This window comes from Balaenoptera ricei, chromosome 11 (assembly GCF_028023285.1).
Source record: "Balaenoptera ricei isolate mBalRic1 chromosome 11, mBalRic1.hap2, whole genome shotgun sequence".
NCBI classification, from domain to species: Eukaryota; Metazoa; Chordata; class Mammalia; order Artiodactyla; family Balaenopteridae; genus Balaenoptera; species Balaenoptera ricei.
The window spans coordinates 79,353,771-79,371,135 of NC_082649.1; the positions used below are offsets into that span (position 1 = coordinate 79,353,771).

The window sequence follows — 17,365 nt, forward strand, 5'->3', positions numbered from 1 at the left end:
AAAGCCTTCTGATTTGGCATTCAAGGAACCAGATGGGCCAGAAAAAGTTCAGTTTCTCTCTTCTTTATTTCATTTTCTTCCCCCAGCTCAAGGAGTTGGTATTTTTGGTGGCTGGGCATTTTACATTACACTCCATTTCTTTGGTGACAAGAATAACTTTGTGGTCCATTGAGAACAAATTGCTGTCACTCAGCCCCTGCTCTATTCCTCTTATATAATAGAATGACCCTTTCCCCCCCCCCCCAGTAAGCAGAATGTTGAAGGCTGCAAAGAATCCTTTTTGATAATAAAAATATGATCCTGGAGTGCTGATTGTTTTTTTCTTTGCTTTTCCATAAAAGTTTGGACAGTAGTCTTATGGGAAATGTTTCCTAATAATAATAATGATGATAGCAGCTAATCTTTACTAAGGGCTTACTGGCTGCCACATAGATTTTAATCTTTTCAACAACCTTAAGATAGGCAGTACTAGTATTGTATCTGTTTTACAGATGAGGGAAACTTGAGTTACAGAAAGCTTGAATACTTTGGCTCTGATTACCCATCTGGTAAATGTTGGACTTGGGCAGTTTAACCTGCACGCCATGGGTTTGGCAACTTTGTGACAGCAACTGCTGAACTGGATCCCTAGTGTGTAGGAAGATGCTTAGTAAGAATTAAATCGCAAATATTTACTGAGCTCTTATAGTTCAGGAACTGTTTTAAACACTGTACATGGATGATCTCATTTAATGCTGACCCAAACCCTATCGGGTCGATGCTGCTCTAATTCTCACCATTTTATTGAGGAAGAATTGAGGCTCAGAGAAGTTAAGCAACTTTCTCAGCATCACAGAGTGCTTGAGCCATGGAGTCAGAATTCCCACCCAAGAAGTCTGGCTCTAGAACCTGCCAGTTTCACTATAACTCTCTGCTGCTGCCTGTAATACTGAAGATCTTGCTGGGGGCAGGAGGGGCGGTGAGGCTGCTGCAGAAAGACTGCGCCTCTTGTCTGAGACACAAACTGCGAAAGTTCTATACACCCTCAAATGAAGTGTTTTCCTGGTTAGTTGGCAGGACAGAAACCGCAGCCAGATAGGCCCATTGGCAGTGATTCCAGCAGGAAGCCTGGGTCCTGCTGGGTTTGTCCCACACAGCTTTGTCGGGCACTTCCTGCCATCCTGTGTTCTTGTCACCCCTATTGGCTTTGGACCCCATAGCTTTCTAACCGATGTTCTTTTTTCTCCTTTTCTCTGGTTGTCTGTTCAGCTCGAGGCTTTTTATTCCATCTTCACCACGGAGCAGCAAGACCACGTCAAGTCAGTGGAGTATCTGAGAAATAACTTTCGGCCACAGCAGGACCTGAACGACAGGGTGGTGTCCAAGTCTGCCGTCCGTGATGCCTGGAACCACGACATGACAGACTTCTTAGAAAACCCACTGGGGACAGAAGCCTCTAAAGGTACATTTGGATTAAGTGCCCTTGCCCAGGGGAAGATTCCTTATCATAAATTACTTTAAATGAAAAGGTGTTCAGAACCAGCCAAGAATTGGAATATGCCGTTAAAAGCATGTTTCTGTGCTAAAAGTGACTTGTCTGGTTGATAAATAGAAGCATTTGTGGGAATAACTTCAGTTAGATACTTTCAGAATTGCCCTTTTCACTAGTAACATATTAGTCCTTCTCTCTGTAATTTAACTGTGTAGCGTCAACCCTAACTAGTTGATGTCTTAAAGCTTTTTGGTGTCTTACTTTTTAACTGTTTCCCTGCCGCAATCAGGTGTTTGTCTCTGAGCTCAGACATCAGGACCTCAGACTTGCTCCCAACACCCCAATCTGCAGCTTTCTTACTAACTTCCATACCAGCCAAGAAGTCTCCCTCCAGCTCTCCACCCCCACCAGACATCACATGGCCTCTTTTTTTTTTTATTTAATTTATTTTAGTTTTGGCTGCATTGGGTCTTTGTTGCTGTGGCGAACGCGGGCTACTCTTTGTTGCAGCGCGCGGGCTTCTCATTGCGGTGGCTTCTCTTGTTGTGGCTCACGGGCTTCGGTAGTTGTAGCACGTGGGCTCAGTAGTTGTGGCTCACATGCTCTAGGTGCGCGAGCTTCAGTAGTTGTGGCGCACGGGCTTAGTTGCTCCGCGGCATGTGGGATCTTCCCAGACCAGGGATCGAATCCGTGTCCCCCGCATTGGCAGGTGGATTCTTAACCACTGCGCCACCAGGGAAGCTCCAGATGAGGAATTTATATCACGAGTAAGTATAATATCTGGTAGCTCAGAATTGCTGATGTTACGACAATTACAAAGTTCTTTCCTAATAAATGGGCTGAACATATGATATATCAGTTGTGCAGAGAGGATGCATAGCCCTTCTTACCTAAGGAAGTTGGAGAGGATACTGGTTTCCATTGCATTAAGTTGTCAGAGTGGCAAGGATCTTCCACTGAATGGGCTTTCTCTGAATTTGAGCAGAGCCATGGACCCATCCTTAGATAGAGAGAATCAGTTCTTCATTTTACAAGGTTACGATGATTGTGGTGTGTCCATTGCTGACTCTTAAGATGGGTGAATACTAAAATGTTTTGTGATCTTTCTAGACACAGAGAGAGATGTAGATGCACTCCTCTTTCTTTTTTAAACCTACTATTGGAGTGTAACATACAGAAAAGTGCACACGTAATATGCACACAACTTGATTAATTTTCACAAACTGAATACACTTGAGTAACAAACACCCAGATCAAGAAACTGATATCATTTGCTTCCCAGAAGCACTTCCTTTTCTCCACTCCTAGACACTATCCTTTCCCAGGGGTAACTGTGACCATGAATTAGCCTTGCCTCCTGGTCAATTTCATATAAATGGAGTCAGTCAGTAAGTCCTCTTTTGTGTCTTGCTTCTTTTGCTTTACACTGGCTTGGAGAGTTATCTATGCTATTACACGCAGTTGTAGTTTGTTCTTTCTTATGGTTGAATTTCATTGTATGACTGCACCTGAATTTATTTATCCATTTCAATATACATGAATATATGGATTATTTCCATGTTTTGGTAATTATGAAAGTTCTTGAACATGGCTTTTTATGAGCATGTGGACATATCTCTGTTGGGTATGCACCCAGCAGGAAAATGACTACAGCCTAGAGGACACACATATTTTCAGATCTGGTTAGATACTGCCGAACAGTTTCCCAACATGACTATATGTACCACTTTACACTTCTGCCAGCAGTGTAAGAAAGTTTTCTATTTTTTTTAACATTTTTAAAGGCCTAATTTACATACCATAAAGTTCAGCTATTGTGAATGTACAATTTAACAATTTTTAATAAATTTATAGCTGTGCAGCCATCACCGCATCCACTTTTAGAGCACTTTCATCACCCCAGCAAGTTCCTTCATGCCCATCTGCCATCAATTCTTTCTCCTAACCTCAATTCCAGGCCACCTCTGATTTGCTTTTATCTTCCACTTGACATTAGGGTTTTAAGATTTATACATGTTGTAGCATGTATCAGTAGCTCATTTCTTTTTGTTGCTAAATAGTATCTCTGTTTTTTTCAATAACAACTTTATTGAGATTTAATTCACATACCATAAAGTCCATTCTTTTAGAGTGTACACTTCAGTGGTTTTTTATGTTCACAAAAGTGTGTACTCATCACTACTATCTACTTCAGAACATTTTTGTCACCCCCCAAAAGAAATTCCATACTCATTAGCAGTCACTCCTTTTTCTCCTGTCGCTCCTTCTTTCCCAGCTCTAGGCAACCACTAACGTACTTTCTGTCTCTATGGATTTGCCTATTCTGGAGATTTCATATAAATGGAATTGTACAATATATGGCTTTTTGTCTCTGGCTTCTTTCACTTAGCATCATATTTTCAAGGTTCATCCATATTTAAGCATGTATCGAATTTCATTCCATTTTATGGCCAAATAAGATATCATTGTATGGATAGACCGCATTTTGCTTGTCCATTCACCAATTGATAGATTCCAATTTCTGGCTCTTACGAATATTGCTGCTATGAACGTTCATGTTCACATTTTTGTGTGGACATGTGTTTTCATTTCTTGTGGACATAAACCTAGGAGTAGAATTGCTGAGTCACAGGGCAACTCTTTGTTTACATTTTTTAAGAACTGCCAGACTTTTCCCAAAGCAGCTGTACCAGTGTACATTCCCATCGGCATTTTTGGAGGGTTCTGATTTCTCCACATCCTCGCCAACACTTGTTACACATCTTTTTTATTTTAGCCATCCTACTAGGTATGAAATAGTATCTCTCTGTAGTTTTGATTTGCACTTCCCTAATGACTAATGATGTCCCTATTTGTTTTTAAATGATGTTCCTATTTGTTTTAAATTTCATAGAACCATGGTCCATATGACCAAATGCTCCTCTCCATGGCACCGAAGGCTGAAAGCCAGCCACAGATGCTGGCAATCATCAGGCAGCCTGGTGTACTTAGATTATTGACCTTCGAGATCTGAATAGAAAAGAGCCAGTATAAAGGAGGAGTCCCTTTCTCTTCTCCAGGCTTCTGCAAAAAAAGATATTAGAAAAGGAAGGGCGGTATTCTGTAATCTTCAGGTGATTCAAAAATAACAAACCCTGTCTGACTGGCATTCTCTATCTGATCATTATTGGAACCTTTTGGTGCCTAAGAGAGCTATGATGTTGAGCATAGAGCTGTGCATTTATTGGGCTATTGTCGCAGAAGAAAGAAAAATTAATTAATTACATAGGGCAGGCATCAGGAAGCTTTTTTGGTTAAGGACCAGGTATTGGGCCATGTGATCTCTTGTTGCAACTACTCAGCTCTGCCACTGTAGCATGAAGGCAGCCATAGACAATATATAAATAAGTAGGTGTAGAAAATGTCTTCTAATAAAACTTTATTTGTAAAAATAGGTGGCAGTCCAGATTTAGCCTGGGGACCATAGTGTACTGACACCTGCTCTAGGGAATGGCTCAAACTAAGATGGTGGAACCCAATCTTAGGCTTGTTTGAAAGTATTTTCACAGCGGCCGTGACTGTGAAAGTGTCCATTGGTTGGTTCTGCTTTTCCATGGCACTACAAGATCCTAGGACCAAGTAGAGGTTTATTAACTTGGTAACCATTCACTGACCAGTCCACCTTAAGACCTCTTCATCTTCCACTCCAGAAGTGTAAGTGGAGCCTCTGTAGACTGGGCCCCACTTCCCTTGTTCCCTGGCCATGACCACTGACCAGTGTTCACTGAGCAGCGCTGCAGGGGATGGTTGAGTTGATGTGCCCCCATCCTGCCCTTCTGTCAGGATGATCAGACGTACTAGAAGAGAGAAAACTGAGTCAAGCCATTCAGGCCCAAGCACGAGATGCATCGCCACGTACAACACCAAAAGAAAGGGGGAAAAGTCATCTTAATATTGTATTGTTGCCAAGAAAGATTTATAATGGATGTCATCCGTAAAAAATGTAAAGCTTTAGTTTCCAGTTAATGGAAACGGTATTTAGGCTTGGTGGATTGTTCGAGGAACATCCAGTTCACCACTCTGCCCTTTGTCGGTAAATAACTTATACAGACTTCTGGATTTAATGGGCTGTCATTTTAGTTATTCTGCAACACATCCCGGGCACATGGAGGAGCATTTCGGTGATTAAGTGCTGAATACTGTCTATTGTGAAGACTTTTGGAACAGTGAACAGAGAAAAATAACTTCCAACAACATGAAACATATGGTTTATTAATTTAACAAAACCTGTGCAAACCACAGTGGAATCAAAACCACTTGATCTGATAATTTGATTTGATGGCTTAATTAAAGTGACACTGTATAATGTAATAAAAGCAAAGGAAATGAAGAGGACAGTGGGTGGCCTTTGTCCCCTCCAGTCTCCTAAGCCAACGCCGTGGTTTTTGAGAATGGTTTTTGTTTTTGCTGATGGAGGGATCTCTTTGTTGGCTGCATTTTCAGTGCTAAAGATTGCTTCCTGTCTTGGTTAAAAGCAGTTTTTAAGGACATGTACCAGTGTGTGAGAATGCCTAAATAACTAGCCTATTTTAAATCAGAACACATCGAGAAAGAGCACCACATTTTCCACCAAAATTAGCAAACAAAGAAGTAAATCCACGATGGCTTTTAAAAGGAGTTTGACATTGAAATCATGGTTTTCTGCTATTTTGGGAGAAAATATTAATGTTGTTCTATTTTCAGTTTAATCATTTTCACTCACCACATTAATGAGCTTGAATTACTTTATCTTAATGAAAGAAACTCTGATATGGAACATTTAATTCCTTTATAGGCAGCTGCCCTCCCAGAAACTCTTCCAAAAAGTTATCTTGGTACTTTTAGTAACTTTCAACACAGAAAAGTGCTAAGGAAAGCACATTTTTAATGCAGCCGCCATGGAGTGTTTCTGACCCCCTTCTTTTAAAAATAACTATTACTAGCTATTAATTTTTAACCTTGGGAGTGATTAAGAAAGAAAGCAAATAGTAGGGCTGTTTTTTTGTAAGACTCTCCAACATCCTGGGTGCTCATACTTTTAAAGGTCATGCCATGTTCTATCAAACATTTTTACAGGCTCAGATATCCCATGATGACTAATTTTATGTAAATAGAGAGTTGGTGTAAGTTGCCTTTGATTGGTTGACATAAAGTTGATATTTCATAGACATTTAACATAGCATTAACTACTTTGGGCTCATGTTTTCTAGCCAGTGAGTTTCTTTTCCCGTGTCAGGCATCTTCATCTACATTGAAGAGCTTTCTCTGGGAGCTGTGCCTGGTACACCTATGCTTAAAAAGGCTACATAGGGGTTTTCATGGGCCAGGTGCTATGCTAGCCTTTTCCATTCATAGATGGTTTATTTAATCCTCAGAACAACCTCTGCCAGGATGCACTTTCCATTTGTCAAATATTTGTTGAGCATCTACTATGAACAAGTTTTAGGCACTAGAAATAAAACTGAACAAGGGAGAAGAGTCTCTTATGGAGCTTAAGTTTTAGGGGGAAGAAAGAAATAAAGAGGTCGGTGATAAAGCTCTTCGGTATTCTGCAGATCAAATCAGGTGGTTTGCTAAGAGTGGCAGAACATAGTGAGGCCAAGGGGAAGAGAGCTTCCCTGGAGAGGGTGGGTTGGTCTGGATAAGGAGCCAGCCCTGCAAACTTCTGAGAGGGAAAGGTCCTTTTGCAAAGCCCTGAGGCATGGGAACCCGCAAGAGTGAAGTCTCAAAAGACCTTTCTTGGTAAGGCGTTAAGACTGTGTTCTTATGCCAGTGGCCTTTGGAGGAGTCTAAGCAGGGCTATGGAACCATCTGAACAGGTTTTTAGACCCATCACTCTGACTGTTATGTGAAGAATGTTTGCAGAGGACCTGGAGTGGAATCTGTAAGACCCGCAGGAGGCTGATGGAAGTATTCCTGGCAGGACGACAGTGGTTGGATGAGGGTGATCCTGGTGGATGTAGAAGTGATCCGTTGGGGATGGATTTTGTAACAGAGCCTCTGAGATTTACTAACAGTTTGGATGGAGGATGGATGGGGGTGAGCAAGGAGAGAAATGCAGTGTTACCGTTTCTCTTTGACAGATGAGGGGTCTGAGATTCAGAGAGAACAGGTGGTCGGTCATCCAGAGCCTCTCAGCCAGGAAATGGTAGAGCTGAGACGTGAACTGAGATCCTCTTCTGTCCAAACACAGCATTCTTTCTATTTTCCAAGGGACTGCCAGCTTCCATATGAATCCACAAGAGGTGGTCTCTGTTTTAAATGGCATCAGGTGGCTTGAGCAACACAGTTTTATTATTATTTATTTATTTATTTATTTATTGGCTGCATTGGGTCTTCGTTGCTGTGCGTGGGCTTTCTCTAGTTGCATTGAGCGGGGGCTACTCTTTGTTGCGGTGCACTGGCTTCTCGCTGCAGTGGATTCTCTTGTTGTGGAGCACAGGCTCTAGGCATGCAGGCTTCAGTAGTTGTGGCACGTGGGCTCAGTAGTTGTGGCTCGCAGGCTTAGTAGTTGTGGCGCACGGGCTTAGTTGCTCCGCGGCATGTGGGATCTTCCCGGACCAGGGCTCGAACCCGTGTCCCCTGCATTGGCAGGCGGGTTCTTAACCACTGTGCCACTAGGGAAGTCCCCACACAGTTTTATTATTATCTTTCTGTGAATGAAGGCACTTTAAAAGTCCTTGAGGCAATCGGGTACTCTTCCTAAAGATCAAGTTTTATCTTCCTGAAGGGAATCACTGGTCTCTGTCTTTATCTGCTTGGCTTGCTTTTGGCAGGTTGTCTTGGGTCCTCGGGGCAGAGGTTACTGAGGTCTTGATCACAGGGTTAGTCCCTGGGAGGGTCAGTGCACCCACTTGATGTAGATGTTGGGGCCTCCTAGGCTAAGGATATTGTGCATCCTTGAATCAACAGGACCTAACACAGTACCTAAAATATAGTAGGTATACAGTCATTGTTCATTAAATGAATGAACGGGGAGACAATATAAGGGCAATGGGTAAGAATCTAGACTTTGGAGTCAAGCAAAGCTGGACTCAAATTCCACGCCAATCATTTACTTCTGCACATCTGTGCTCTAGTTAATATCTAAGCCTCAGTTTCCTTTCTGTAAAATGGAGCTAATAATCACATCCCCTTCCTTGGCTTGTGGACTTCTAAGTGAGACAGTATAGAGAACAAATAGCACAGAGCCTGGGACACAGAAAGTACTCTGCAAATAATTGTACTTCCTTGTCTGTAGGTCAGCATTGGCTTTCAGGACAACCTATTACATGTGACATGATCACTGGAGAACACATTTCAAAACAAGGGGACCACATTCTCTTCCTGGTAGAAATGCGAAGCCAGATTGCCTGAAATAGTTAAAACCTTTCCAGTGAATCCCACGGCCCATAGCGTGGTCCACACGTCCTGCCCCCTCCCCAGCCCCGCCTTGCACTTCACTTTTCTTCGCATCCTGCACCTCGGTCCACCAGCCGCACTGCAGTTCCAGCAGCCTCTTCCCTGGAAGGCCCTGGCCTCACCTCTGTGCATTATCCATCCCTTGTCAGCCTTCAAGGCTCAACTCAGTGGCCCTTCCCCATGAAGTTTCCTGGCTGCCTTGGCCCAGACACTGTCGGGGCACCCAGTACCTTTCTTTTGTAGCATTCTCAGCTTTGGAATTTTACATTCATTTATGTATTTTTTTTCCTAATACCTAGCTCTCCCACTACCTTATAAGCTCATAAAGGGTAAAACTGTTTTTTTTTTTTTCTTTTTTTGTTAGAGAGAGGGTACAATGCTCACTGTTGGCGCCTTAGTAAATATTGGACTGGAGGGAATGATGATGGATGGATGGTTGGATGGATGGATGGATGGATGGATAAAGCTAACCCACACATGCCAGGTGGCCAGGAGTGAAAAAATTCTTGCTCCAAGAGTTGGCACAGTTGAGGCGTTTACGATCTAGCCCAGGCTAGGTGCTCTAATGGGAGGAATGTAAGCAGGCATTTGGAGCAGGATTCCACACCACTCCCAGGACCTGAAATCAGAGAGCTCCTAGGATTTGGGAAGCCATCTTCCAAATCCATTTGACCATAAGCCACTTGGATGGAAGTGTTGGTATCAAAACACCACGGAGAGAGGGCTTTCCTCTCTGTCCCAAGGAACAGCCACGTTTCCCAGCCACTCCACCACTCCTAAAAGCAGAGAGTGGGAAGCACTGAAGGAGGCAGGCGCTGGTGTCAGGAGGCTCCCAGGCAGAACCACGTTATGGCTTGGGAGCCGTTGAGCTGATATCGCTAACAGATGCCAGGGCCCGCCTATTGTTTTCACCCTTTATAAATATCACCTCATTACTTAATCCTCTGTCTCCAGGCAGGTAGGCCTGGAGAGTTTGATCTTCAGGGCCGACTTAGGCACCCTCCTACGGCTTCAGCTTTTCTCTGCTCTCCAGGAAGATCTTCCCTGACATTGGGTTTGTTTGTGTGAGCACCGTGGTGCTTATGAACTGCAGTCTGGAGATTAATAAAGGCCACCAGCATCCCTCCTCCCAGAGGGACACACTTCCCCTTTCTGTCGCCAACGAATGTTCACAGCCCATGGAGCAGGAGACTCCGAGATGCTTGCGTGCATCTCCTTCTCCTCGGAGTCACGGTGGCTGGGAGGCAGACAATTTATCTTCTCCGTTCTTCCCACTGATTCTTCTGTAAACAAACACAGGCTGGTTGAGGTGGTTTTCCTTAAGGTTCAAGGAACATGGGCCGAACCCTTGGCTTTCTCGGGTGTAAGCAATGTTGTCACCTCCCCAGTCCTTGAGACCATGTGTAAAGGCACAGAGGGGGAGACCATGATGAGGCCTCTGGGGTCATCTTTTTCTCTTCTAAGCACAGCCAGGGGTCATCACAGTTGCTGGCTTCTCTCCTGGGCCCTCTCTGGACTGGTTTTGTGATTCCAAAGCACTGGCTTGGACCGAAATGAGTGTCTGGGCTGTCCCATGTCACATCTCTGCCTGTGTAGACAAGGTGCCGTCTGTACATCTGACACTAAGTGCTAACAGGTATCATCTGTCAGTGCACAGAGCCCTCTGGTTTCCATGCAAAGGCTTCCGGGAAGAGAGGAGCCTTCTCCGTGAGGAGTGTACTCAGCATCTCAAACTGTTGGTTTTCACCAGCCAGCTAGAAGCCCAGTTCCTCGGAGCATAAGGATCCGTGTGCCTGGGGTGGCCAGGAGGCCAGGGTTGCTCCGTCCCTCCCAAGTGCTGCACAGCTGATTTCCCACTGGGGCCCACTAGGGGCGCTGCTTGTTCACAGCCTGGTCTCTCCAATTTAAGGGGCAGGCTCCCTGATCTCTTGGGTCCTCTTGACCAAGCCTCGGAGGCGCTGCCTGAGGCCAGTCCCCAGGTGTGGAAGATCCTGGAACCATGCCAGAGAGGGCCATCCTTACCAAATGATCCAGGTGCCACACCTGGGGGTTGGAACAAGGTTGGCAATTAAACAATGGAGCTCATCCAATGGCCTCCCTGAACCAGAACAAGTAAGAGAGGCAGGTGCCAAGGAAGAATCAGAAATTCAAAGCTAGTAAGGTGAATGTTGGGAGACATTAAAAGGAGAACGCTCCTTTTAAATATAGCGGGTCCCTAAGTGATACCTAATTCTAAGACAAAAATTATTTTAAGGACCAAATTGAAACAAATGAGGTGGGCATCTTGGCCTATTGAGTCACAGTCATCTAGAATCAAGAATTTAAATAAAAGCCTGGCTAAACCCATCAGTGTGGGTCACTAGTTGATCTCTTTTTTTTTTTTTTTTTTTTACATTTAATCACTTTTTTTTTCTTATACAGCAGGTTCTTATTAGTCATCAGTTTTATACACATCAGTGTATACATGTCAATCCCAGTGTCCCAATTCATCACACCACCACCACCACCCCCTGCCGCTTTCCCTCCTTGGTGTCCATATGTTTGTTCTCTACATCTGTGTCTCAATTTCTGCTCTGAAAACCAGTTCATCTGTACCATTTTTCTAGGTTCCACATATATGCGTTAATATACAATATTTGTTTTTCTCTTTCTTACTTACTTCAGTCTGTATGACAGTCTCTAGATCCATCCAGATCTCAACAAATGACCCAATTTCGTTCCTTTTTATGGCTGAGTAATATTCCATTTTATATATGTACCACATCTTCTTCATCCATTCGTCTGTCGATGGGCATTTAGGTTGCTTCCATGACCTGGCTATTGTAACTAGTGCTGCAATGAACATTGGGGTGCATGTGTCTTTTTGAATTATGGTTTTCTCTGGGTATATGCCCAGTAGTGGGATTGCTGGATCATATGGTAATTCTATTTTTCGTTTTTTAAGGAACCTCCCTACTGTTCTCCATAGTGGCTGTATCAATTTACATTCCCACCAACAGTGCAAGAGGGTTCCCTTTTCTCCACACCCTCTCCAGCATTTGTTGTTTGTAGATTTTCTGATGATGCCCATTCTAACTGGTGTGAGGTGATACCTCATTGTAGTTTTAATTTGCACTTTTCTAATAATTAGTGATGTTGAGCAGCTTTTCATGTGCTTCTTGGCCATCTGTATGTCTCCTTTGGAGAAATGTCTATGTAGGTCTTCTGCCCATTTTTGGATTGGGTTGTATGAGCTGTTTATATATTTTGGAGATTAATCCTTTGTCTGTTGATTCAGTTGCAAATATTTTCTCCCATTCTGAGGGTTGTCTTTTCGTCTTGTTTATGGTTTCCTTTGCTGTGCAAAAGCTTTTAAGTTTCATTAGGTCCCATGTGTTTATTTTTGTTTTTATTTCCATTACTCTAGGAGGTAGATCAAAAAAGATCTTGCTGTGATTGATGTCAAAGAGTGCTCTTCCTATGTTTTCCTCTAAGAGTTTTATAGTGTCCAGTCTTACATTTAGGTCTTTAATCCATTTTGAGGTTATTTTTGTGTATGGTGTTAGGGAATGTTCTAATTTCATTCTTTTACATGTAGCTGTCCAGTTTTCCTAGAAACACTTATTGAAGAGACTGTCTTTTCTCCATTGTATATCCTTGCCTCCTTTGTCACAGATTAGTTGACCATAGGTGCGTGGGTTTATCTCTGGGCTTTCTATCTTGTTCCATTGATCTATGTTTCTGTTTTTGTGCCAATACCATACTGTCTTGATTACTGTAGCTTTGTAGTATAGTCTAAAGCCAGGGAGTCTGATTCCTCCAGCTCCGTTTTTTTCCCTCAAGACTGCTTTGGCTATTCGGGGTCTTTTGTGTCTCCATACAAATTTTAAGATTTTTTGTTCTAGTTCTGTAAAAAATGCCATTGGTAATTTGATAGGGATTGCATTGAATCTGTAGATTGCTTTGGGTAGTATAGTCATTTTCACAATGTTGATTCTTCCAATCCAAGAACGTGGTATATCTCTCCATCTGTTGGTATCATCTTTAATTTCTTTCATCAGTGTCTTATAGTTTTCTGCATACAGGTCTTTTATCTCCCTAGTAGGTTTATTCCTAGGTATTTTATTCTCTTTGTTGCAGTGGTAAATGAGAGTGTTTCCTTAATTTCTCGTTCAGATTTTTCATCATTAGTGTATAGGAATGCAAGAGATTTCTGTGCATTAATTTTGTATCCTGCAACTTTACCAAATTCATTGATTAGCTCTAGTAGTTTTCTGGTGGCATTTTTAGGATTCTCTATGTATAGTATCATGTCATCTGCAAACAGTGACAGTTTTACTTCTTCTTTTGCAATTTGTATTCCTTTTATTTTTTTTTCTTCGCTGATTGCCGTGGCTAACACTTCCAAAACTATGTTGAATAATAGTGGTGAGAGTGGGCAACCTTGTCTTGTTCCTGATCTTAGTGGAAATGCTTTCAGTTTTTCACCATTGAGAATGATGTTTGCTGTGGGTTTGTCATATATGGTCTTTATTATGTTGAGGTAGGTTCCCTCTATGACCACTTTCTGGAGAGTTTTTATCATAAATGGGTGTTGAATTTTGTCAAAAGCTTTTTCTGCATCTATTGAGATGATCATATGGTTTTTATTCTTCAATTTGTTAGTATGGTGTATCACATTGATTGATTTGCGTATATTGAAGAATCCTTGCATCCCTGGGATAAATCCCACTTGATCGTGGTGTATGATCCTTTTAATGTGTTGTTGGATTCTGTTTGCTAGTATTTTGTTGAGGATTTTTGCATCTATATTCATCAGTGATATTGGTCTGTAGTTTTCTTTTTTTGTAGTATCTTTGTTTGGTTTTCCTATCAGGGTGATGGTGGCCTCATAGAATGAGTGTGGGAGTGTTCCTTCCTCTGCAATTTTTTGGAAGAGTTTGAGAAGGATGGGTGTTAGCTCTTCTCTAAATGTTTGATAGAATTCACCTGTGAAGCCATCTGGTCCTGGACTTTTGTTTGTTGGAAGATTTTTAATCACAGTTTCAATTTCATTACTTGTGATTGGTCTGTTCATATTTTCTATTTCTTCCTGGTTTAGTCTTGGAAGGTTATACCTTTCTAAGAATTTGTCCATTTCTTCCAGGTTGTCCAATTTATTGGCATAGAGTTGCTTGCAGTAGTCTCTTAGGATGCTTTGTATTTCTGCGGTGTCTGTTGTAACTTCTCCTTTTTCATTTCTAATTTTATTGATTTGGGTCCTCTCCCTCTTTTTCTTGATGAGTCTGGCTAATGGTTTATCAATTTTGTTTATCTTCTCAAAGAACCAGCTTTTATTTTTATTGATCTTTGCTATTGTTTTCTTTGTTTCTATTTCATTTATTTCTGCTCTGATCTTTACGATTTCTTTCCTTCTGCTAACTTTGGGTTTTGTTTGTTCTTCTTTCTCTAGTTCCTTTAGGTGTAAGGTTAGATTGTTTATTTGAGATTTTTCTTGTTTCTTGAGGTAGGCTTGTATAGCTATAAACTTCCCTCTTAGAACCGCTTTTGCTGCATTCCATAGGTTTTGGATCATCGTGTTTTCATTGTCATTTGTCTCTAGGTATTTTTTGATATCCTCTTTGATTTCTTCAGGGATCTCTTGGTTATTGAGTAATGTATTGTTTAGCCTCCATGTGTTCGTGTTTTTAATGTTTTTTTCCCTGTAATTCATTTCTAATCTCATAGCGTTGTGGTCAGAAAAGATGCTTGATATGATTTCAGTTTTCTTAAATTTACTGAGGCTTGATTTGTGACCCAAGATGTGATCTATCCTGGAGAATGTTCTGTGCACACTTGAGAAGAAAGTGTAATCTGCTGTTTTTGGATGGAATGTCCTATAAATATCAATTAAATCTATCTGGTCTATTGTGTCATTTAAAGCTCTGTTTTCTTATTTATTTTCATTTTGAATGATCTGTCCATTGATGTAAGTGAGGTGTTAAAGTCCCCCACTATTATTGTGTTACTGTCGATTTCCTCTTTTATAGCTGTTAGCAGTTGTCTTATGTATTGAGGTGCTCCTGTGTTGGGTGCATATATATTTATAATTGTTATATCTTCTTCTTGGATTGATCTCTGGATCATTATGTAGTGTCCTTCCTTGTCTCTTGTAACATTCTTTATTTTAAAGTCTATTTTATCTGATATGAGTATTGCTACTCCAGCTTTCTTTTGATTTCCATTTGCATGGAATATCTTTTTCCATCCCCTCACTTTCAGTCTGTATGTGTCCCTAGATCTGAAGTGGGTCTCTTGTAGACAGCATATATATGGGTCTTGTTTTTGTATCCATTCAGCAAGCCTGTGTCTTTTGGTTGAAGCATTTAATCCATTCATGTTTAAGGTAATTATCAATATGTATGTTCCTATGACCATTTTCTTAATTGTTTTGGGTTTGCTTTTGTAGGTCCTTTTCTTCTCTTGTGTTTCCCACTTAGAGAAGTTCCTTTAGCATTTGTTGTAGAGCTGGTTTGGTGCTGCTGAATTCTCTTAGCTTTTGCTTGTCTGTAAAGCTTTTGATTTCTCCATCAAATCTGAATGAGCTCCTTGCTGGGTAGAGTAATGTTGGTTGTAGGTTCTTCCCTTTCATCACTTTAAGTATATCATGCCACTCCTTTCTGGCTTGTAGAGTTTCTGCTGAGAAATCAGCAGTTAACTTTATGGGAGTTCCCTTGTATGTTATTTGTCGTTTTTCCCTTGCTGCTTTTAATAATTTTTCTTTGTCTTTAATTTTTGCCACTTTGATTACTATGTGTCTTGGCGTGTTTCTCCTTGGGTTTATCCTGTATGGGACTCTCTGCGTTTCCTGGACTTGGGTGGCTATTTCCTTTCCCATGTTAGGGAAGTTTTCGACTACAGTCTCTTCAAATATTTTCTGGGGTCCTTTCTCTTTCTCTTCTCCTTCTGGGACCCCTATAATGCGAATGTTGTTGCGTTTAATGTTGTCCCAGAGGTCTCTTAGGCTGTCTTCATTTCTTTCCATTCTTTTTTCTTTATTCTGTTCTGCAGCAGTGAATTCCACCATTCTGTCTTCCAGGTCACTTATCCGTTCTTCTGCCTCAATTATTCTGCTATTGATTCCTTCTAGTGTAGTTTTAATTTCAGTTATTGTATTGTTCATCTCTCTTTGTTTGTTCTTTAATTCTAGTTGATCTCTTGATATGGCCATTGGGATCACTTAAAAAGATAGCTTACGGGATCTTAGATCTTGGATGGTGTCTAGAAAAGTCTCACAGTGCTGAGGACAGCTATAGGACTCTACATGACCCAGGTGTTTCTTCATGATAAACGAGGCCATAACATCATCTCAGCCATGGGAAGTAGGAGACTTGTCCAGCTTCAGTATAAGGGCACTGGGCATTTGCACACCTGCACCCTGGTTTCTGGTATAGACCCTCGGTTGGAGCCTATGACTAGAGCAAGGCTGCAGGAGAAGTTAAGAGGTACCATGTAGAAAGGATGCTGTGCTCAGTTAAAAGGGGATAGGTCCATTGTGCCCTTTTGGCAGGAAATCACAGCATGTTAAAGTTGGAAAGGAGGGAAGGGGCTTTGGGGCATATGGAATCCACCCTTCCACCCAGTGTCTGAGAAGCAGCTGTTCTCAAGCAGGGCTTGGATGATGCACACTCTGGACTTTGCCACCTCCCTGAGCACCAAGCTGAACAATGCTTTCCCCTGCACAGGACAGAGGCACTTCCCCTGGCCTTTAGCTCTCAGCAGAAGAGGAATATCACATAGAAGATGGACTCCAAGGAAGTAGGTCAGGAATAGCATAATGGGGAAAGTCAAACCTGCGTGCTTGGAGGACTCTGGCTGCTGCTGTTGTACTTTGAGCATATGGCTCCATCATATGCACAGTGTAAGAAAGTTTTCCAGTTTGCTGTCTTCCAGGGTAGTTGCCACAGAGCTTCTAACGCTCAGTTGTTGGCTGATAAACGGAATTGCACACCAAGCTTGTTCGTGGGAGCAGAGGGGATACTGTGGGGTGGTGTAGAAAAGAACTCCACAGGTGTATTAGGGAAATTTAGTTCTCCCTCCTGAGTAGGTTCTCCACCTCCTGTGTGTTTCTCCTTTACTATTATGCACAATCCTTCACTTCTGGTCACCAGATATGGGGGCAGGGGTTTCCGCACAACAAGCAATTCTCTGCAGCACCAGCTGGGTGTCCTACGGTGTAACTCCGTTCCAACGGTGGCTTCTGTCCCACAAGACTGCTTCCACCCCGCTTCAGATGCCAGTCGCAAGTAGGAGATCCCCGAATTACCCGTAACTTCTGTCCGATTTGGTTACAAATTGGAGGTACCCACGATTTCCTCCTCTGGTTTGATTAATTTGCTAGAGTGCCTCACAGAACTCAGGGAAGCACTTACTTACATTTACCAGTTTATTAAAGGATATGACACAGGGTGCAGATGAACAGCTGGATGAAGGGAAACATAGGGTGAGGTCTGAGCA

At 42.1% G+C, this 17,365-nt stretch overlaps 1 protein-coding gene across 5 annotated transcripts in view; it reads left to right on the forward strand.

Moving 5' to 3' along the window:
- The window catches only part of PTPRG (protein tyrosine phosphatase receptor type G), a 726,426-nt gene that overhangs the window by 579,190 nt on the left and 129,871 nt on the right, over positions 1–17,365 (forward strand). For all 5 annotated transcript variants that reach the window (XM_059940105.1, XM_059940106.1, XM_059940107.1 and 2 more), the window contains one exon: positions 1,249–1,441. In XM_059940105.1, coding sequence (XP_059796088.1) covers positions 1,249–1,441 — 193 coding nt within the window. The remainder of the gene's footprint in view (positions 1–1,248; positions 1,442–17,365) is intronic.